This window comes from Heptranchias perlo, chromosome 6, assembly GCF_035084215.1.
Source record: "Heptranchias perlo isolate sHepPer1 chromosome 6, sHepPer1.hap1, whole genome shotgun sequence".
NCBI classification, from domain to species: Eukaryota; Metazoa; Chordata; class Chondrichthyes; order Hexanchiformes; family Hexanchidae; genus Heptranchias; species Heptranchias perlo.
The window spans coordinates 48,057,686-48,080,872 of NC_090330.1; the positions used below are offsets into that span (position 1 = coordinate 48,057,686).

At 38.9% G+C, this 23,187-nt stretch overlaps 1 protein-coding gene across 8 annotated transcripts in view; it reads right to left on the reverse strand.

Annotated features, from left to right (window-relative positions):
- tenm4 (teneurin transmembrane protein 4) overlaps positions 1-7,384 on the reverse strand; it is a 414,166-nt gene extending 406,782 nt beyond the window's left edge. For 6 of the 8 annotated variants that reach the window (XM_067986259.1, XM_067986257.1, XM_067986258.1 and 3 more), the window contains exons 1-2: positions 7,141-7,384; positions 16-285 (exon numbers count right to left, since the gene is read on the reverse strand). In XM_067986259.1, the coding sequence (XP_067842360.1) occupies positions 16-285; positions 7,141-7,366 (496 nt within the window). In that variant the 5' untranslated portion in view covers positions 7,367-7,384. The remainder of the gene's footprint in view (positions 1-15; positions 286-7,140) is intronic. The other 2 variants (XM_067986263.1, XM_067986262.1) reach the window with 1 other exon arrangement.
- Positions 7,385-23,187: the final 15,803 nt, after the last annotated feature.

Consider the following 23,187-nt stretch of genomic DNA (forward strand, 5'->3'; position numbering starts at 1 on the left):
TATTTGGCTTCTTACCGTTTTCTGTATTCTCGTGCTCTGTGTCAGTAAGAGTGAGTGCAGAATTTGCTCGACTGGATAAACAGGAGCTTCGTGTTGATTTAGCATTTCGTCCCCAAAGTCTCACAGCATTTTCGGGAGACATGACTCCATCTGTCTCTGTGTCAGCATCAGAACCTGCACTTATGGAGTATCCACGGTGTGACAGCCCTAATTCTGTCCGATATCCAGTGCCATGCTGAGGTGTCGCTTCACTCAGTCCCAACTCGCGCAGAGAAAAATTTGTTCCTAGAACACAACATTCAGTAAATCAGAAAAATGTTTTGACTGCCTCTGTACACACTGGTGTCTTTCAGTTATTTAAGACTGAAATTAAGCAGTTTTACCAAGAAGGCTGACGTTCTCCCTTCCCTCCCCTCGCCACTCCTATCACTACTGAGTTACTTCAAATGATATCCCTTAGCTGCAGAGAACAAAAGACAAGCAACTGCGATTAACTTTTACCAACATACCTATTCACTGCTAGCCAAAATGGTGGTACCTGCAAATAATTACTATTTTTTCCAACAATATTATTTTTTAAAAGTAGTAAATAGTTTGGGGTGAATTAATGTCTTCAAGCAAGAGCTAGATTAATGTCGATTGAGAAGGGGGATTGAGGGCTTTGGACATATTAAGAACGTTGCTTGATTTTATTTCTGTGAAGGTAGGTAAATGAACTTGTAGGGGATCAACATTTGGTGATGGTATAAGGGAAAGAAAACAAGTCCGTGATAGAATAATCAGATATGGATTCTGGATGGAGTGGGCTGGTGGCCCAAATGGACTTTCCTCACTCCAGACCTTCTGGTGTTTAAAATGTATGTGTGCAGAAACTTCTAATTGAAGACTCCAGAGTTTAATCACTTTCAAAACTTGCACTGTTGAAAAGATCAACACCATCTTCAATTCTACTGAGCAGCCATTTTACTCCCATCATGAATTTCTGCTTTTAAAGACCAATGCAAAGCTTGAAAGACAAGAATGCAGCCCTTTTAACATTATCACCAATTCAAGAAAAAATATGCATTTTCATACTTTTCCAGCATCTTGTTGAGTAATGACTTATTGCCAGAACTGGTAAAAATTAACAATATAAAGTAAAAATATATTATATATTTAAAATAGTAGCTGGATCATAACGTTCTACTTCAAAATGCATAAGAAACTCCTATGTCAATCAGGTCCTATGGAAAATGCCCAAGACTGCAATTACCTGTAATACCTGTTACACCTGTAGGTGGCACTGTGATATATGAAGTCTCAATGTTAAACTTTGCTAACGTTAGTAACCATAACACCTTATATTATAATGCCTGATCGCAGGAAGAAACCTGGAGAAATCAGTGCCTGTTCAGAAATGAAGAAATATTGCCAATACAAGTGCATAGGAACATAGGAACAGGAGTAGGCCATTCAGCCTCTCAAGCCTGCTTCGCCTTTCAATTAGATCATGGCTGATCTGTACCTCAACTACATTTACCCATTTGAGCCATAATACCTTGATACCCTTACTTGATAAAGAGTGCCAGCCTGCACTCACCTCTTTCCATAAAGTAGAAAAGTCTGGAATAGGTTGGCAGTTGTGAAATGGATTGGCAGCTGGCTGCATCAAAGGAGACTTTCATGGAGCTCCGTTGCGAGGCAGAAAATGACTAATGGGGGTACCCCAAGAATCAGTGCTGGAACCTTTGTTATAGATCAATGATTTGGAAGTGGGAATTGAGAAAAAAGGGTAAAAATGTACTGATAACACTAAGGTGGTGGTGGGCTTTGTAAAAAAAAAATCAAGAGCAGGCTGATTAGGAACAAAAGGATCTAGATACATTGGGAAGCTGGGCTGAGAAGTGACAAATGAAATTCCTTATTGACATATATAAGGTGATGAGACTAGGGAAGGGGAATAACCATTGGAATTATAAACTAAATGGTGTTAGGCTGCAGGATTCAGCGTAAGAAAAGGATATGGTGGCATCTGTGGACAGATCATTAAAACCATTGGCACAGTGTGACTCACCAGTAAGGAGGGCAAGTAAGATCTTGGGTTGTATAGCGCTTGGAATATAACACAAATCACAGGATATGATACCAAACATATACAGGGCATTGGTTTGTCCCTATGTGGAGCATTGCATGCAGTTCTGGTCCCCATGCTATAAGAAGGACATCATGCCACTGGCAAAGGTGCAGCAAAGGGCTCCCCATCTGATACCTGGCGTCAGACACCTGAGCTTCAAGGATAGACGGTAGAAGCTGAGTTTGTTTGCACTAGAGAAGACAGGGAGGATTGAGGATTTTTTGAGGTATTCATATGCTTAAGGGTATTGACAGGTTGAACCCTAAGAAACTGTTACCATGGCCCCGAGAATGAAAATGGGGTAGGCATGGAACTGAAGCTCAGAATAGGGAAGATGAATGGACAGATCAAATACAACTACATTACAGGGAGGATGGTACATGTTTGGAATGGACTGCCCAGGGAAGCAATCCAGGCTGATAACATCAATAATTTCAGAGAGAGTTGGACAGCATTTGGTGAGAAAATTAGCTGAGGGGCATAGGTATTGAACAATAAATTCTGTTTTTGAACAATAAATTCTGTTTTTGAACTAGGGGGTTGGCCAGATGGACCAAAATGGTCTTTGTCCAATGCTGTACATTTCTATGTTTCTAATACTATATTTGGGAACACTCAGCCATATTCCAGTGGTTGGCCCATTGTTTAAAATGGAAGGTGATATGCAATAGGTTCTAGGTCAGTACATCAACAACATATAGTTATCTGAAAAAGCAACACTGTAATTCTTTCAGCAATGCCTGGAACCAATACTCCAACAATGCCTCTTACGATGCCATTCAACATAACATTGATGAAGAAATCACAGGTATGGGTGACAGTGGATAACCTGTCATTAAACTAACAGAGTAGAAGGTATAGAAATATATTTTCAGTGAGAAACATATTAAAGGACCACTGTCATGAGGAAATTCTGGATTTTTAGAAACCAGTTCAGAGGTACTGTAAATGACAGTGACAACATAAGCAAGTTGCAATTTTCAAAATAGCTGTGTTTTTGAACAATTTCAAAGATGAAATCTAAAAACATTGTCATTGTGAAAGTCTTAGAGGGTATGCAGTCCCCAATCCTTCAGATATTTCTAAACTGATCTCCATAGAAATCTCTGGCTCGCGTGCATTAGTAAAAGATGTCTCGCTCACCTTCTGCCACATGCAAAACAATTCTCAAGAAAAATATGGGAATGCTAAACCTGAACCAGTTTAATTCAATTCAGTTCAATGCATTCCAGCTGTACAAATAGCCATAGGCCTCTCTATCTGAAGAAAAATCAAAAGGAATAAAGATTAAATTTTTTTGAACTGAGATAAATGTACATTTGTAGGAGAATGAAAGAAAAGGAAAGCTTTCAAACTTTATCACATTCTTCATCTCCCTGTCTCTCAAATTGGCTGTGACAGATATGGTCCTGTCAAACAAAAATGAATATGAGCTGCTAAAAACACAGTCTGCTCCTAACCTTGATACTGAATACAAAACATGAAGGCTTGTGGCCCGTTAATACTCGTAACATTGTTCAGTCACCAAATGTTTCTTTTCTGCAAAGACGACAGAATAAACAAACTAATAGCTAATGATTTCTCTTCGGGCCCAGAGGTTCTGTTGTCCTTTTGAACCAATGGTTTAGATTAATAATGAAGACTCTCTGTGTCATCAAAACCCTTTTTTTTTTCCCTTTCCAATTTTGCTTGCTGATTCACTCATGAGTTTGTGAGCATCAGCAGTAGTAAAGCTCAGCTTTAGTAGCTGCCTCTGGGAAGAACTCTCATAAATTATGAAAAATTACAGCCACAATTAACTGAAAATCAAACTTCTTTACAATAAATGCTGTGAGATAAATTGATTTCATACCCTGGGTCCAATGTGCCCTTTTAAAAAGGACAAAACTAAATGGGAGGAGCCAATAAATCGTGAGGATTTTTTTCCATCCTGTTTTGATGGAACAGACTGTAATCGTTTTCATTATTGAGATTTTTTTATTGCAGTTTAATTTTTTTTCTGCAACAATTAAAATGACTTATTTATCTGGCAGAAAACTCATGCTTAAAAGCTGAAATATATTTGCATCAATATTTGTGGTAGGATAATTTTGACAATATTCTTATTCCAAAATATGAACTATGGAGAGCTTTAATTCTTCTTTTCTACTCAAATAAATAGTACTTTTTCTCAGTCTAAAAACCTTAATAGTTACTAGCCCACTGGCAAGATGCAAGAATGGCTTTTAATATGAAAGTCCTTGATTTTACAGCCATAAAAAAGGCCGATAGAATGTTGTGTTTTATCAATACAGGCTTAGAGTACAAAAGAAGTATTGATGGATTTATACAAAACATTGGTCAGGCCACAGTTACAGTACTGTGTGTAGTTTTGTGCATCCCATTATAGAAAGGATAGTAAAGCCATAGAGAAGGTACAACACAGATTTACCAGGATAATGCCAGGAATAGGAAACTCTAGTTATGAGGAGAGACTTGAGAAGGCTAAGAGGAGATTTAATTGAAGTTTTTAAAATTATGAAGAGTTTTGAGTGACTAGAGCAAAACTATTTATTCTGGTTGAGGAATCGGTGATGAGAGGGCATCAATTTAAAATTAGCACTAAGACAGTGAGGAGTGACGTTAGGAGATATTTCTTCACACAGAGGATTGTTGAAACAGGGCATATTTTGCCAGAGAGTGGTTTAGGCAGAGACCATTGCTTCTTTTACGGGAAAATTGGGTAAATATTTGAAGCCGAGGAATATACAGGCCTATGGGGAGAGAGAAAGGTTGCAGATTGGTTCTGTATTGCTCTAGCACAGAGGCAGCACAGTACAAGGAGATGAATGGCTTCCTTATGTGCTATAAATCTCTACGGTATGAAGATTATTATATGTGCCACAAAGAGACTTTGTTTCAATGTGGATGTATGTTTTTTTGTTCCTCCAGTTTCCTACATACATTTCCCGAAGACACTGAGTCATGCTTGAATACAGCTCTCCAAGCATTGGCTGACCACCTTCAGATACATCTCCCAATTGGCCATGTGTGAACCTAGACAGGAAATGTTGGCAGGCTATTCACCCAAGAGAAAGTGGGTGGAACCATACCATCTGTCCTCACTCAACATTCCCACAAGCCCACTTTTCATTGCAGGTCAAAACCTTTCAGTAAACCTGACCTCAAATTACCATTAACCCATTCTTTCACTGGCTACTGATTATACTGTAGAAGTTCTCAGCAAGATACAAAAAGCATGTTTTTAAAAAGCACTTCCGAGTTGCAAGCCATGATCTAATCGAATAATGGAACAGGCTCGAGGGGCTGAATGGCCTACTCCTGTTCCTAAGTTCCTAAGCCCAGTTATTATATAAACTTTTGTTTCATTTTTGTCCTTGCAACAAATATTGTAAGTGCTCCTTATTTTCTAACTGTGGTTTGGCAAAGTCACATTGGGTCTGCACTCTTTTTATCCTTGCATTTGACTTATTTCCTCTGGGGAGAACCCAGGATTCCCTCTTAACATTCACCATGCAATTGTGTAACATGTTCACGTACTGAAAATAGCACACTTTGACTTTTCAGAACAGTTGCAATTCTAATGTAAGCTTTTGAGGAGTTTGAAATTCAGACACACAGTTCTGATTGATGTTTAGCTATCTCAGAATATTGCTTTTCCCTGTTAATTGTTGAAAATTCATCAAATTCCAATTGGATTTCATTCAATGTCTTTCACAAAAGTCCAAGCAAGTGTGAAATGTTATTGATTTTTTAAAAATTAAATCTCTGTGCAAATAGAAGTGTAGCTAACACTTTGTAGGGTCTATTTTGTTCAAAATTAAATATAGGTTTGCACCTGTGAAGCAGTTCAATTATCTGACAAATTGATAAATATGCATGTGTCTGTTACTGGACTCCAACAAAATGAGAAATTTAAATAATTTTATTCCCCAATATAATCTCACCATGGAAAGTCAAAACAGAGAGTTCACTGCTGTACATACAATAACTTAATATGTAGTAAACCTGAGACTTATGTTAGTCCTTCCTGCTAGCATCTATCTAAATGCCTGTAGCCTTGATTCCATCAACCTCCCCGGATGCGCCCTCAGGGTAAATCTGCAGGTGTGAAACTCTAGTGTCCTATTTGAACCCAAACTGTGTTTCCTACTGTCTCCTACCCCGCATCTGATTTGTTGGCAAGACCACATTCTTTCGCCTCTGGATCATTAGCATTATACGGTCATACCTTTCCGATATTGCTGCAAAAACCTTAATCCACTTGAGCTTTTATCAATTCAAAGATTGACATCTCCAATGATCACCTCACCAATCTACCTACCTTCAACCGCCACAAACCTGAACTTATTCAGAACTCCATGATGTGTCCTCTCCTGCATTCTTATCACCCCCATCTTTGACAAGCTCTTGTATCCCATTTTTTCCAATCCCTCCAAAGTCATCCCTAGTCCCCTCATCTTTATCGATCTGAGTGATCTTCTCCAGCCTTATATTCCTGCATGGATCATATATTCCTGTGACACTGGATTACTGCTTGTTTACATTCATTCTACTCCATCATTAGAGGCTGATCTTTCAGTCATTAAGCCTCTGCCTCTGGTATTTTCTCTTCAAGTAATTTTCTTCCCTCCCTTCAAAATCCTCCTCTGATGATACTTTCAGCTTTCCTTGCATATATTTTCTCTTTTTTCCTGTTTGTACTTTCCTTCTCTGCTCTGTAAAGCAGTCAGACATTTTCTTCTATATCAAGAGTGCTGTAGAAATGTCAGTTGGTATCAATGATACATGATAATGCTGATGCTTGTGAATTTATGACTGTGATGTGACTACTACATGATTAGTATCTGAGAAATGGATTGTAGTTATGTACTGGGAATTTCTCCATCAAGTACAAGTTTTAATGCATTCATTACAATGTCTTTGTTCTCATGGTTATACTATTCCTTAAACTTCTGAACTGGTTTAATGTTTTCTATCTGCACTTTTCTTTGCAGAAAACATACCTTTACAATAATTTAAGGTACCTGGTCTGCAGTATTCATCGGATTCCTGATGAACCTCTTCTTTAACACGATTACTGTAGCCCAATCTTGGGTCCTGATCGTAGGCTTTAAGTGTTTCACTCGAACTGTAGGATTTGTGAGGTATTTTGCAGTCTTCACTTTCCACTGAAGAACTGGTGTATCGTCGCTCCTTTTCATGTCTGCTCTTTGTTAAAGACCGGTAGGGTTTCCGTTCTTTTATATCCATGGTTTATTTGAATGACTTTTCAACATCAATAATTAGCCGTTTGGGATTTTAGCCCAAAATATTCTGCAAAGAAGAAAAATCAATACCAGAAGTAAGCTAAAGGAACTGCACTGAGATTTAAATGGACATTAGTTCAGATTATTATTAAAGAAATTACTGTCAATGTTAAGTCCTTCCCTCTTTATACATCACAGCTTTAGTGTTTACCATTCTATCATTACAGATTAATTCTTAGCTGGAAAGCTCTTCTGTAGAGCCCAGGAGACATATTTCATCAAACTACAAATGTGCCGGATATGCTCAGTTTTATGTTAGGTATGGGGATTCTCATGGAGTGCTCTGAAAGATGTTATTGATTGTCTGCATTGGGCTTTCTGCAGGCCAATCTAGAGCAGTTTTTTAAAAATGTTTTTCTGCTTTCTGCTGGGAACTGCATTACAAAAACAAAGGTGGTTCATAATCAGTCTGTGAAGAGACCAACTACATCACAGTGATCATATGGACTCTGGAAGGACATCCCACCTGACGTTAACAGAGTGCACCTACTTCAAATCCAGGTGGATAAAATGATTCATCTCCTGATGCGAGGAAGGAACTCTTTAATACTGTTGTTACAGTACCAACTGCTGGATTTATGTGGCATGGGTGCTTTCTACGGCCCTGCAAAAACGGGTATTCACACAATATAAATGAACGTCACTCGAGTTTGTTGAATGGATGTATGTGTGGGCAAAGGAAGACAGCAGCAGACAAGGAGCACTCCAAGATTCTCTAAAACTAGGAATTTCACTGTGCATGCAGAAAGACGTGACTGCGTGCACACACACATAGTAGCACTCTGAGTTTGAGAGACAAATATATCACGTAAGTATAATAGAGGTACAATAGCATAAGTATTCCATGATGGTGGAATTCTGTTCAATATTAAAGTGATATGTGGGGGAGGGGGAATCAGTACTTTCTTCTACAATAATGCTGCACTCCAGTACTTTAATTATAGCACTGGTTAAATGACCTTGTGGTGCCATTAGCTTTCACACTGGAACCTGGGCTTAAACTTAGCTCAAAGAGTTTCAATGCAAATCATATCTTAATGGCTAAAAGCTTCACTGAGATAGGGTTTTGACAGTCACAATACAGTTTCCAGTATACCTAAAGATATAACATGCAACTGGACTACAAATAGAGAGATAATATCTATTTCATAGTATCTATACTACACAAACATTTTTTTTCAGCTAGCCTAACTTAAAAATTAACTACAAATCAAAAATAGGTAGTCAGCTACAACTAGCGATAAAACATGAGAAGCCGAACCAATCAAATTGGTCCAAATATCTTTTCAACTATCATCCTAGATCCACTGCTAAGCTGTGCTCTTACTACTGGAAATAAAGTCTGTAACATTCTAAAGACAGAAAAATTTACAAAACCTACACAAAAATGTTTAAACTTACCGACCTTACAGCATTTTCACTACGTGACTGCCATTAACTCTGGCTCCCACCTGTCTATGGGGGAATGGTTGCCCAGGACACTTTCCAAATATGGCAGTGCTCCAATTGGCCACCTGATCTGGTTACATTTTTTTTTTAATTAAAAATTATGATTCTACAGGGTCCAGGCTGCATGCCTGGCCTGGACTCCATAGTTGGAGCTGACATGCACCGTTATGGAAGCCACTATGTCTCCACTCACTTGGCGTACCAGCTGTCACACAAATGCCAGGTTCCAAATGCCTCTTGACTGGAGGGAATGCATGGCATGTTCAAAAGGGTGACAGAGCCACACCTGGCAATTACAGATCACTTAGCCAGAATCCAATAATGGAAAAGCTAACAAAATCAATATTCAGAAGCAAAAGGGAAGAGTATCTATAACCTAATAAATGACAACCAACACAGTGAAATGGGGAGGTATTGAATGGGGTGCCCCAAGGTTTGGGTTGGAACCCCTCCTATTCACCTCCATGTGCGGCATGTTGTTTGGAGGGAAAAAAAATAAAGATGGGCCTATTATTGGAACTAATTTTTGATCATAAGAGTTCCACACCAATCTTCCTTGCTGTACATCAGCTCCCCATTTTGCCCTCCTCCTGTTCTTCATCCTCTTCCTATGGGTGTGATGCCCCATGGGCTTCCACATTATTCTGCTGCACGCTCACTGTTTGATGCATGGCAAAAGTGTCCAGCACGCACCAGAGGGTAATAGCTTTGGAGACTTCCACTGCACTGTGAATCAGCACCCTGTCTGAGCAGTCCAAATAGAATCGTTGTTTAAGGATCCCTACTGTCCATGACAGCAACGCAGGGGGTGGCATAGTGCTTACTGTATTTGGGTTGTACATGAGGGTTTTAAACTGGGGTCATTAGGCACAGCTGTAAAGCCTAGCCATGTTCTCCCAATAGTGCCCATGTCACAGGGTGATTAGGCATTTTGATTTTCCAATACGAATCTAACCAGTTATAATGGATACTCTGCAATGTGTTTTAACATTCATTACCTTCCTTCCACTGTCTCTCCCTACTTCAATTAAGCACAAGAGTCACCAGAGTGTGATGAAAAACAGATTTGTTTTGTGACTGAATTGATTTCACTGAATTAATGACACTATAAGACTCAAACAGACTGATCCACTGGGCAAGTGGGTGAGTTTAGATTCTAAAAATCAAAACCCTAAATTCAATTAAATTTTAAACAAACTGATAGTTTTTTTTCCACCAACATTTCTGCAGCAGGACATGTTGGTATTAACTGGTGTCTATGCTCATATACTCATGCTCATGGCACCAGTGTTTTTCAGTCCCCCTTCTATAACAACAGGACAATACATGTGGTGGCAAGATCACAATGTCCAGTATAAACAACAAGGGGTCTATGTTATAATCCCTGGGTCTGCTATTATTTAACTAAATTTTGGGCAGTAAAGAGTTACTTCTGATAGTAGGGGACACAATGTCTACTTAGGGAATTGACTACTGATGCCAAGCTCGAGAGAGAGAGAGCAAATCTTCTGTAGATCCATGAAATTTTGTAACAGCACCTATAGAGTAATATACTGTGGGACAAATGTGACTGTCGTAATATACTGATATTGCACATCAATGCAAATTATCTGTATGTATTTACTGTCTAAAGAACCTTAATTCTTGTTGTCAACTTTTTAAATTCCCACGTCCACTTTTATGCTGGAAACTGCCGATGTGAGTTTGTCATTCTACAAGTACACACTCCTTTATGCACTCCTATCAATGATGCTGCTGTAGTGACCCGATTTTGCATCTCTTAGCTCCTCAGTCTGTACGAAAGAGAAAACCTTGTGCTCCAACCTTGTGCTTCGCAAATTAGTGTAAGTTTTGATACATGTTGCTGCCTCCCAAATCCGTGCACATCTTTTCTAAAACTCCATGTTTGAATCTCTTCAATCAGATTTCCATCACTGCCACAGTACTGAAATGGTCCTAATCAAAGTCACAAACGATATCATGTGCAACTGTGACTGTGGTACATTATTTCTCCTCATCCTCCTTGATCTCTCCACATCCTTTGACTCAGTCAACTATGCCATCATCCTGCAATGCCTTTCCTCTAGTGTCCAGACCAGTGGAATTACCCTCACTGGGTTCCACTCGTAGCCAGAGAATCTCCATTGTAAACAATTTTACAACACCAAGTTATAGTCCAACAATTTTATTTTTAATCCCACAAGCTTTCGGAGGCTTCCCCCTTCCTCAGGTGGTGTGGAATTTTGTCTGAGCTGAAGTTTACGGAGCATTGAGGATGGGAGCCTGTCTAGGAGAACATTGGAATAGCCAAGTCCAGAGGTGACAAAGGCATTGTTGACAGTAATAGCAGCAGATGGACTGAGGCAGAGCCAGAGGTGGGTAAGTTACACACCACCTGAGGAAGGGGGAAGCCTCCGAAAGCTTGTGGGATTAAAAATAAAATTGTTGGACTATAACTTGGCGTTGTAAAATTGTTTACAATTGTCAACCCCAGTCCATCACCGGCATCTCCACATCAGAGAATCTCCAGGCATAGCTTTTCTTCCCGCCTCCACACCGTTACCTCTCCCCCATGGATCTGTCCTTGGCCCCCAACCCTACCTCATCTACATCATCCAAGACATTGGGGTCAACTTCCACATGTATACCAGCGACAACCAACTCTAGCTCTTCACCACCTCTCTTGACCCCTCCACTGCCTCTGTGTTGTCCGACTGCTTTTCCAACATCCAGTCCTGAATGAGCTGCAATTTCCTCCAGTTAAACATTGGGAAGACTGAAGTCATTGTTTTTGACCCATGCCACAAATTCCATACCTTTCCCACCGATTCCATCTTACTCCTGCCTCCTACCCAACCCGGGCAACCTCCGTGTCCGATTCGACCCTGAACTGAACTTCTGACCCCATATCCTCTCCATCACAAAGACTGCCTACTTCCACTCTGTAACTTACCCACCTTTGGCTCTGCTTCAGCCCATCTGCTGCTATTACTGTCAACAATGCCTTTGTCACCTCTGGACTTGGCTATTCCAATGTTCTCCTAGACAGGCTCCCATCCTCAATGCTCCGTAAACTTCAGCTCAGACAAAATTCTGTTGCGCTGTCCCACTGACCTATCACTCCTTTGCTTACCAACCTAGGTTACTGAGCAATCTACATGTGTAGAATTTCTGTTTGACACATATGAAATGCACATTCTCTCCCATAGGAACACGCCCCCGTCCCCACTTTCCCAAGTCCAGAAAACAAAGATTTAGGGACTGTCAAGTGTGTTGGAGTTTCACCAGTTAAAACCACAGATAACCAGTAAGCTGTCACTGACTGTCCAGCTGGGGCCATCCTAGACATTCGGGTATTGGGTTGCAGGTGTAACTGGAGCTCATCAGGAAAAAAATAATGGGAGACACACTTAATGAATGGTGTTGAGTTCGATAGGGGAAAAGCTGAAAGAAATCTGAGAGTGATGTGGGCTTGTTGTCGCTTAATCTTCAGATACACAAAATATTCAACAACTTTTATTGCAGGGAAATAAAACTAAAGTGCAGTTTAGTGGATGCAAAACATAAGTGCTGAAGGGAGAATATTTATTCTCTAGGGACCTGTCCCCTTCCCAAAAATGTAGGCTTTTGCTTGGTACATTTTCCAGTATTCTGGAACTGACTAAAATTCTGCCTTTCAAGCCAAAGCAATTTAACCTCAAAGGTTATAGATACTTTATATATATATATTGTTGTCGGGACTTCAACACAACTTTACAGGATCTCGAACCTTCCATTGGAAATCTAACCATTGATGCATCATGTTAAATTGTGAACTGACACCTTTAACAATATACACCTACAGTAATACTATCCAGCAGTATATTCTATATTCACAAGACAAAACTACTGCATTTGTCCCTGCCTTTCCATCTTAAAAACAACTCATTTTTATTTTTAAGTAGCTTCAACAGGGAAATGGGTGAATCAGTACTAAGTGGCAAATTTCATGCCTGCTTTACACATTCTCTTGGTTAGCGTGGCCAGTCTCTCTCACAAGTAGACCAAAGTCCCTCATGATCAGGCAATTACTTCCGCTACTTAATATCTAGATGTATGATAGCATTACTCCAGGGAGATATAACAATGAGACCCCATATATGAAGTGGATATAGTAATCCTTACACATGCCCTCATATGTGTTTCTCTAATCTTCAGGAAGGCAGACGGATTAATACTTTAGTGCGATGAGATGAGAGCAGACGATTAACGAATCATTAAGTAGGTTGATTTTATAATCAGTAAGGTAATGCACAGATTAACAGTTATAGCAAATCTCATGTTATTTCAACTTAACGTCAACCCCTTCCCTCGATAATAAAATTAGAAAAATAATAAAAATGCACCACGCTGTCCTTTCCTAGTTAGCTTTTTAAATTACATTTTCTTTTGGTCAGTCCTATCACTAAATCAGACCAAGACTTACTCTGGAATTGGTCAGCAGCATTCTTATGGTGGACTGGTCTAGACCTTCCCACCTCGCTCAGCGAACCTTACCAACTGACATATGTTCACTTTTCCTTTTGTTGTTTCTGGGCACAGGAAGTTATGGGTTATATCTCACACTTCTTCCCTGTCCAGGGTTGGCCACCAGATCTGTCAATTAATCTGGCTACTGCCTCACTGAATGGAGGGTCAGTCAGACCACCTCATGCTTTATGTACGAGGAGATCTTGAAACATTTGCCTGAGGAAGGAGAAAATCTCCGAAAGCTTGTGAATTTAAAATAAAATTGCTGGACTATAACTTGGTGTTGTAAAATTGTTTACAATTTATGTACAAGAATTAACTTCCTCCCAACATCCTATGTGTGAATGCCCACTGGAAGTGTCTGAATTTAGATAAAGGCTCTTTAAATCGTTAAGGATTATAGATACAATGGTTGACTCATCTGGCTTTACCACACAACTCACTTACCCCCCCACCCCCAAGCTCTAATGGCAAACTCACTTTAACTTAAATGCAACACATATACAATGTGGCTCAGTGGTAGCACTCTCACCTCTGAATCAGAAGGTCCCACTCCAGAGACATGAGCACAAAAATCTATCCTGATGCTCCAGTGAAGTACTGAGGAAGTGCTGCACTTCGGATGTGCCCTCTTTCAGATAAGACATTTAAACAAGGCCCCGACTGCTCTCTCAGGTGGACGTAAGAGATCCCATGGCAGTATTTCGAAGAAGAGCAAGGGAATTTCCCTAACGTCCTCTTCAATATTTATCCCTTAATCAACACCAGTAAAACAGATTATCTGGTCATTATCACATTGATGTTTGTAGGACTTTGCTGTGTGCAAATTGACTGCCGTGTTTCCTACATTACAACAATGACACCTCTAAAAGTGCTTTATTGGCTATAAAGCACCTTGGGGAGTCCTGAGGTCATGAAAGGCACTATACAAATGCAAGTCTTTCTTTTTTAACAGAGAAAGTGGTCAAAACCCCCGAAACGTGGCAAGTCACAGCAAAATATTTACACATCCAACTTCGTGATGGTGTGAAGTGATCTGAGCTTCACGCTGAAGTTGAACTCGAAGTGTCAATCAAATGCAGGACTCAACCAGACTCTGGAGGGGAATGAAGTGAAGCTTCGTGGAGGAGGTAGTCTCATACCCCATCTGCTTGACACCGCATTGAGTGTAAATTCGGTGCAGTGTCAAACCTGGTTTACAAAATGTTTGGGGATCCATATGACCTCTTGCACTTAACTCAGATGTCTGAAATTGCTTTCTCTACTACTTTAGCAGAGGTGTTAACTTGTTTCATATAAGATAGCTAAAATAGTTGACAAAGGAATGTCAAATGAATGTGTTAAAACATTGATATGTTATTATACTACATAAACATTGATATGTTATTGTCCCACAGTGTACCTTCAAAACCTACAAGTTTTGTTAATTCAAAATATTTGTGGAATAAAGGTAATATAGTCTTCAGATTTCTAGCCTACAATTCTACCTTACAATATTCATGAATAGAAAGCTACATTTTTTCAGTTTTCTCCTCTCTTCCTCCTTCTGAAGACATTGACTTATTCCTGGAGTATGGTTCAATAAGCATCATTAACTCTCTGGTACCTTGTCCAAGTGATGATTATTATTGAGCTATGGCATGGAGTGTCAGATTATTTAACTGTGGAAGCATTACAGCCAAGGCAGGTCCTGTCTTCACCACATATCCACACAAGTGCACTTTCAAGTAGCATCCCTAGTGGCCTCCTAGCTGAGATGAGCTAACTTAAAGCAGATCAAGGATCAAATGTGGGACTGTTTGGTCTATTTGTCTCAGGTACTCACTGGATGAATTTATTACGAGTACACTTATCTTATTGATAGGCTGTCTGGGCCATGCAGCTACTGTATCTGAGAGGATAGGCAATCTCCTCCAATGCCACTTCCAAGGTCTCTTTCAATGCTATTATTAACCGTTAACAAGATGGCATATTTGAATGGCTAATTTTCCCTCAGTTTTTCTCTCCCTCCTCTTCACCGCCCCCGCCCCCCGACCCCAGCCCACTCCTCCATTTCTGCTTGGTGCTTACCCACAGCAACTGGATTCATTAGATTATGAGATCAGACCTACAGCCAAACTTTCTGTGGAACAATGTGTTGGTGATGCAGTGTTTTGATACTCCAATGTGCCAGTCAATATCTATTTATTTTTGTGTAGGAAAATGCATGTACTATTTTGAAATGTGTAGATTTTTCAGTGACCAAGAACAGCTACTCTGCTGCAGTGTTGCTCCAATTTGAGCAATAAGGTACTAATAGCTTCAAATCAGATTTTGGAGATAGCTCAGAGATGCAGGTTTTCATCTTTAGGGCCTTCCTCAAAATCACGCTGTACAGCTCAAGACCATAGTAAAAGAAAACCTGATGTATTATTGTGCTGGATCGCAAGAATCAAGTGATCCCTTGAGACAAAGGCTCTCTTTGTTGACCTGGGTTGCCTTCTGTAGGGTTTGACAGCCACAAAGCTTCTAATGATTAATGACGATAAACCTGCAAACAAAAGCTTCTATTATCCACAAAAAGTCTTTATCTTGTGTAAAAATTCTAATTCCTTTATAAAACCGATCAAAAGTTTTTTTGCTATTGTTGTCCCTGGGCGACTGAAATCGGATACAGATTTCCAACAAATAAAAATGCGCACAAATTAAACATTTAGCATTAAACCAAGACTGTTGTCTTGGCAGCAAAAAACAAGCCAGATGAGAAACCGAGTCATTGCATTTTGACTCATTTTTACATTAAACTAATTGCCATTTAAATGGTGTATTTTTAAATAACCTTTGAGTATCAAGGAATATAAAAAGAAATAGTAAGGTATTCTACAGACACATAAATAACAAAAGAAAAATCAGAATAGGGGTAGGGCCACTAAGGGATACACAAAATAAACTCACAGGTAATGACAGAGAAATGGCAGAAATATTGATGTTACTTTGCTTCAGTATTTATCAGGGAGACTAACAAGGTGGGCATGACGCTAGAAGAAGAGATCAAAAAAGACATAAAAACATTTAAGATAGAAATGGGGGAGATAATTGATGAACTAATCAGACTTAGAGAGGATAAAAGCCCTGGTCTGGATGGATTGCATCTGCAAATATTAAAAGAAGTTAGGAAAGAGACAGCAGAGGCACTATCACATATATATAAAAAATCATTAGAAACAAGAATAGTGTCAGAAGACTGGCGGGCAGCTCATGTTATTCCTATATTTAAAAAGGGAGATAGAACAAGTCCAGGGAACTATAGACCAGTTAGCTTAACATTGGTGGTAGGAAAGATAATGGAATCTTTACTGGAGAGAATGAAAATATAATAAAGAATAGTCAGCATGGATTTCAGAAGGGAAAGTTATGCTTGACCAACCTTATTGAATTCTTTGAAGAAGTAACAAAAAGATTAGCAAGGGTATTGTAGAAGATGTAATATATTTGGATTCTCACAAGGCCTCGATAAGGTACCATATAAACTCATGACTAAGGTCAGAGCATGTGGAGTCAGGGGAGCCATAGCAGAATGGACAGCAAGCTAGCTACTAAACAGAAAACAGAGAATAAGGGTTAAGGGTATCTACTCAGACTGGCAAAAGGTGGGAAGTGGTGTTGTACAGGGATCAGTGCTGGAATCACTGTTGTTCAAAATTTACATTAACGATCTGGATTCGGGAATCGGAAGTACAATTTCAAAATTTGCGGATGACACCAAATTGGAGGGTATAGTTAATACAAATGAAGAATGCGTCAAAACACAAGAGGAGATTAATAAACATGCAGGGTGGGCATACAATTGGCAAATTAACTTCAATATAGAGAAGTGTGAGGTGGTGCATTTTGGTAAAAAGGATAAAGAGGCCACATAACAAGAGTCTAAATGGCATAGAGGAACAGAGGGATCTATGGGTACAGATACACAAATCGATAAAAGTAGCGATGCTGGTTAATAAGGCCTTAAAAAGGCAAATCAAGCACTGTGGTTCATTTCTAGAGGGATAGAATTGAAAAGCAGAGAAGTTATGTTAAACTTGTATAGAACCTTGGCTAGACCATACTTGGAGTACTGTGCACAGTTCTGGTCTCCATATTATAGAAAGGGTATAGATGCATTGGAGAGGGTGCAAAAAAGATTCATATAGATGATACCAGGTCTGAGAGGTTATACCTATTAGGAATAATTGAGCAGGTGGGGCTCTTCTCTCTAGAAAAGAGAAGGTTGAGTGGTGACCCGATAGACGTCTTTAAGATAGCAAAAGGATTTGATAGGGTAGTAGTAGAGAAAATGTTTCTACTTGTTGGTGAGTCCAAAACTTGAGGTCATAAATATAAAATAGTCGTTAATAAATACAATAGGGAATTCAGGAGAAACTTCTTTACCCAAAGAGTGGTAAGAATGTGGAATGCACTACCACAAGGAGCAGTTGAGGCAAATAACATATATGCATTTTAGGGGAAGCTAGATAAGCACATGAGGGAGAAAGAAATAGAAGGATAGGCTTATAGGGTTAGATGAGGTAGGGAGAGAGGATTCTTGTGTGGAGCATAAATACTGGCACAGACCAGTTGGGCCGAATGGCCTGTTTCTATGCTGTAGTTTTGATGTAACTCAATGTAGCTCCTAATATGAAAGGCAGGAATGATTAGAATCATTTAATCTAGAATCTGGTTTCTCACGCGCCATACTTTGGGATTTTGCAAATCAAATTTATTTTGCTATCTACTTTAAAATAGCTTTCTTCCTCTTTGTTTTTACAACCTTTTAGATCTGTCACTATTGCTCGCCTTCCTCCAGCCAGGTAATTCGATGGAGCATTGAGCGAGTATTGGAATGAAAGGTTCACTCTGCCACTGGGGTTTTGTTTCCCTTCAGTTTGGGTTGAGTTTCAAAGTCATTGCTCTCCAAAATGCATCACTTTAGATTGACTAAATCCTCATTAAACGACTATTGTCATTCTGGTAGGTACAATGAGTGAGTAAGAGATTATGCTAACCGATTGCAATAGTTTATTAATAGTCATGGCTAATCCAACACTAGTGGACTATGAGTCCACCACAAGATTTTCAGCAACATCAAAACAATTGGATCTTCATTTAAGAGCCTCTACATAAAGATTAGGATTTTATAACTCTTCAAAAGCAGTGATATTGAAAAGTTAGTTGTACATTTACAACAAGCCTTCAGCCACCAAACTGAATGCATGACTTATTTATGTTAGGAATTCCTGGTTTCCAAGTTGAAGAGCTCCAATGACAAAAATCTAACCATTTATATGCTGCAGTGGGGATACTATCATCTACTTTAGGATCCAAATGAAATTACGTTGCGTTACATCGAAAATACAGCACAGAAACAGGTCATTCGGCCCAACTGGTCTATGTCAGTGTTTATGCTCCATATGAGCCTCCTCCCTCCCTACTTCATCTCACCCTATCAGCATGTCCTTCTATTCCTTTCTCCCTCATGTGCTTATCCATTTTCCCCTTAAATGCATCTATGCTATTTGCCTCAACTACTCCTTGTGGTAGCGGGTTCCACATTCTTACTACTCTCTGGGTAAAGAAGTTTCTCCTGAATTCCCTATTGGATTTATCAGTGACTATTTTATATTGATGACCTCTAGTTTTGGACTCCCCAACAAGTGGAAACATTTTCTCTACGTCTACCCTATCAAACGCTTTCATTATCTTAAAGACCTCTATCAGGTCATCCTCTAGCCTTCTCTTTTCTGGGGAAATGAGCTCCAGCCTGTTTAGCCTTTATGCTGTTTCTTGCATTATTTGATGTTGATGCTCCTCCAGTTTGAGATTTGCACTCCTCCCCGCAACTTCCATATGCCAGGAAATCTAGGATTTAAAAAGGATTTTTCATTGACCATTATCTCCCGTTGCGTACTGGCTACATTCACTGAGCTACTTCGACTATGCCATCTGGTTTTATTTTAGCTATTATTTGTCCAGTCAACCACTGTATTTAAACATGTAAAATAGCACTACACAAGTGAGCAGCTTTCTGAATATAACAGCTTGAATTGAAATGTAAAAATACCTTAGAGCAGCAAAGACATGTTAAGTGTAAAATGCATAAATGTAAGCCTCCAGTAGAAGCTTTCTACAGTGTTCTAATATTTCTTTCAGGTTTATCTAATTAAGCACTTAATATAATTTGAAATGCTGTTTTTAACCTGAACAATTCTGATTAAAGTGCTTATGCCAGGTCAAACTCTTATATTACAATCTTACTTGTGTTTTAATAAAACTTGTCCTTGCAGAAATCTGTTGTGATTTCTCCAATTCAAATGAAAATGTTTTCATAACAGAGCTGGAGGCTATGAAATAAATTATCCATTTATTTACTGTTTAAAGTGCTGCCTCGTTGCGCTTGTTGGGGTTTTTGCTGTTGCCAAACTAAAAAACTAACAAATGACTGCCACAATGATGCAGTGCTTGCTATTGGCAGACAAATGTTTGCTAATAAATACTTCAAATGCTAACTACAAAACATTTCTACAAAAGCCTCAGGAAGAGAATTCTATATTAATCTTGAAATTCACCACTTAAGCTGCTATTGCAATGCCACTTGGTACAACTGCAAAGACACCAACTAATGTCATCTTGGAACCAGATCAATGACATATTTATAAGTGAAAAGCTGTCTCAGTGATGGTTAAGTGCTGCTTCAATGAGAATTGCTCTTCTATGACAAAGATGCTGGTGTTAGAACAGTAAATACAAGGATTCACTTTGTGCACAGAAGAGCATTTGAAGTCACCACATATTTGCCCACTGTTATGGTTCTTACTGACAAGTAATATCACACAGAATAAAAGCAACAGGAAGTTACTGTGGAACACATTTACATCACTGTTAAAGTTAATTTCTGTTAGGAATTTCCGCTTGTGCCAAATGAATGCAATTTCAAAAATGTAAACTTGATCCATAGCAGAAATTCCTTTTCACAACAGCAACATACCTTTATACCCTATTTATTGATACTGTCCTAGACTTGTTAGAAAGGTTATAAACAAGACCGCCTCCAAATAGATGACATCACCATAACACCTGCATGCTTTGAGAGACAAGTAAACGACCAGTGAATTAGGAACTGGTAAACTCAAATGGCTTTCTAATTCCAGCCGATAATTGAAGCTGTTGAGTCTGCATGCCCGTCACCAGACTCTTAACTGTCTGGTGAGGGCATGAATATGTGCAAAGTCAGCAAGCGAGTCTGCATGCATGGAACTTAGCAAGCATGCCCTGATGCTAACACAAGTGGCCAACAAAACTGGCCTGATCTCAAATGCTCCATTTTATCAGATTTATAGTTTATGGTATAAAAGATATAATGAAGATATCAAAGTGAGTCCTGAGGACTCAGAAACAAATTTGACATCCGTCTGCTATGGAGTGCAATTTCAGATACTCTAGGTGCACAAGAGAAGTCCTAATTTGGCAAATAGATAGAGTGAAATTTAATACTCTTGTAACTTAATACTCATTTCTTTAAGTGCCATTCACAACGATTTTAACCCAATGTGGCTCCATCTGTGCTTTTATTCAAATGTCAATTCCACTGTTAAGAAGTGCCGCTATTTAAAAATCATTAAAATAACAAGAACATTGCAAGGGAATTGAAATTTGCTTTTACTTTACATCCAGTTGCAATATAACTGCTTTCTAAATAAAGTTTAAATGCTGTTAGTGCAGTTCAAACTGAGTTTCAGAGAAGTACTAAGCATATTTTCTGCTTCTAAATGATGATTAAATTAATGCTAATTTGAGATAAATCAACTTTTTAGGTGTATAATTGATGATACTTCAGAATATCTTTCAAGAACTACAGTACTGTAGTTAATGGATTTTTTTGAAACACTGTGCTGAAAAGATAAGGAATCACGTTAGAATCCTGAATTATTCAGTTACCTCTGTATGTATTGGGAACATTTTCACTTGATGCCAATCAACACCACAAAAGGCCAAACTGAGCAAAATAATTCAATAAAACAAACGCGAAAGATGTCTGTCAGATCAGGAAAACATATATTTAAATATAATAGCATTTTAAAAGTTTTTGTGTGTGAAATGCAACAAGCATTCTCCATCCCTGGCCTATTAAGTAGCTTCCTTTCAGATCCTTATAATCACCTCTATTAGCAGATAAATTCAATTTATGATGGCTTACCTGATGCCAGGAATACTCGTTCTGAGAATAGTGGGCACCAACTCATATCCTATCACTTAGTAGTAAAATATAAGTGCACCTGGTGCTGCAAAATTGTGTATCACTACCTCATCAGCTAATGTATTTTTAGAACAGAACAATTTTGCACAATTTTACATCTTTTCATTTACAAATTTGAAATAAAATAGTCAATGAAATCAGTATGATGGAATTTAACTAAAAATGAATTATTCAGAGCAGACTATGATCCTACTCCACATCCCTCATTCCCCATTGAGCATCTCATCTCATGTTGTGCACTCCTAACTGACAGCTCATGTCCCTCCCCTCCCTACATGCCCTTACTCACCCACTTCTCGCTTTTTACTTGTCTACTTATTTATAGGGATAGGGCCACTAAGGGATGCGCAAAATGAACTCACAGGTAATATCAGTGAGATGGCAGAAATATTGAATAGTTACTGTGCCCCAGTATTTACCAGAGAGATTAATAAGGTGGGCATGACATTAGAAGAAAAGATTTTAAAATAATAAAGACATTTAAGATAGAAAGGGGGGAGATAATTGATAAATAAATCAGACTTAGAGAGGATGGATTGGATCCGTGCATAATGAAAGAAGTTAGGGAAGAGATAGCAGAGCACTTTTACATATATATAAAAAATTATTAGAAAAGGCAATAATGTCAGAGGACTGGTGGACAGCTAATATGATTCCTATATTTAAAAAGGGAGATAGAACAATTCCAGGGAACTATAGACCAGTTAGCTTAACGTTGGTGGTAGGAAAGATAATGGAATCTTTACTCAAAGATGTAATAGAAAAACATCTCGAAAACGAAAATATAATAAAGAGTGGTCAATACGGCTTGCAGAAGGGAAAGTCATGCTTGACCAACCTTATTGAATTCTTTGAAGAAGTGACAGAAAGAGTAGACAAGGGTAATGTAGTAGATATAATCTATTTGGATTTTCAAAAGGCTTTTGATAAGATTACGCATTGTAGACTCATGACTGAGGTCAGAGCATGTGGAGTCGGGGGAGAGATAGCAGAATGGATAGCAAGTTGGCTACAAAACAGAAACCAGGCAGTAGAGGTTAAGGGTACCTACTCAGACTGGCAAAATTTGGGAAGTGGTGTTATACAGGGATCAGTGCTGGGACCACTGTTCACAATTTACATTAATGATCTGGATTCGGGTATCGGAAGTACAATTTCAAAATTTGAGGACGACACCAAATTGGAGGATATAGTTAATACAAAAGAAAAATGTGTCAAAATGCAAGAGGAGATTAATAAACTTGCAGAATGGGCATGAAATTGGCAAATGAATTTCAATCTCGGTAAGTGTGAGGCAGTGCACTGTGGTGAGAAGAATAAGGAGGCCACATACTGCTCGGATAATAAGAGACTAAATGGGGTAGATGAGCAAAGGGATCTAGGGATACAGATACACAAATCACTAAAAGTAGCAACACAGGTTAATAAGGCTATGTAAAAAACTAAACCAAGCACTGGGGTTCATTTCTAAAGGGATAGAATTTAAAAGCAGAGAAGTTATGTTAAACTTGTACAGAACTGTGGTTAGATCACAT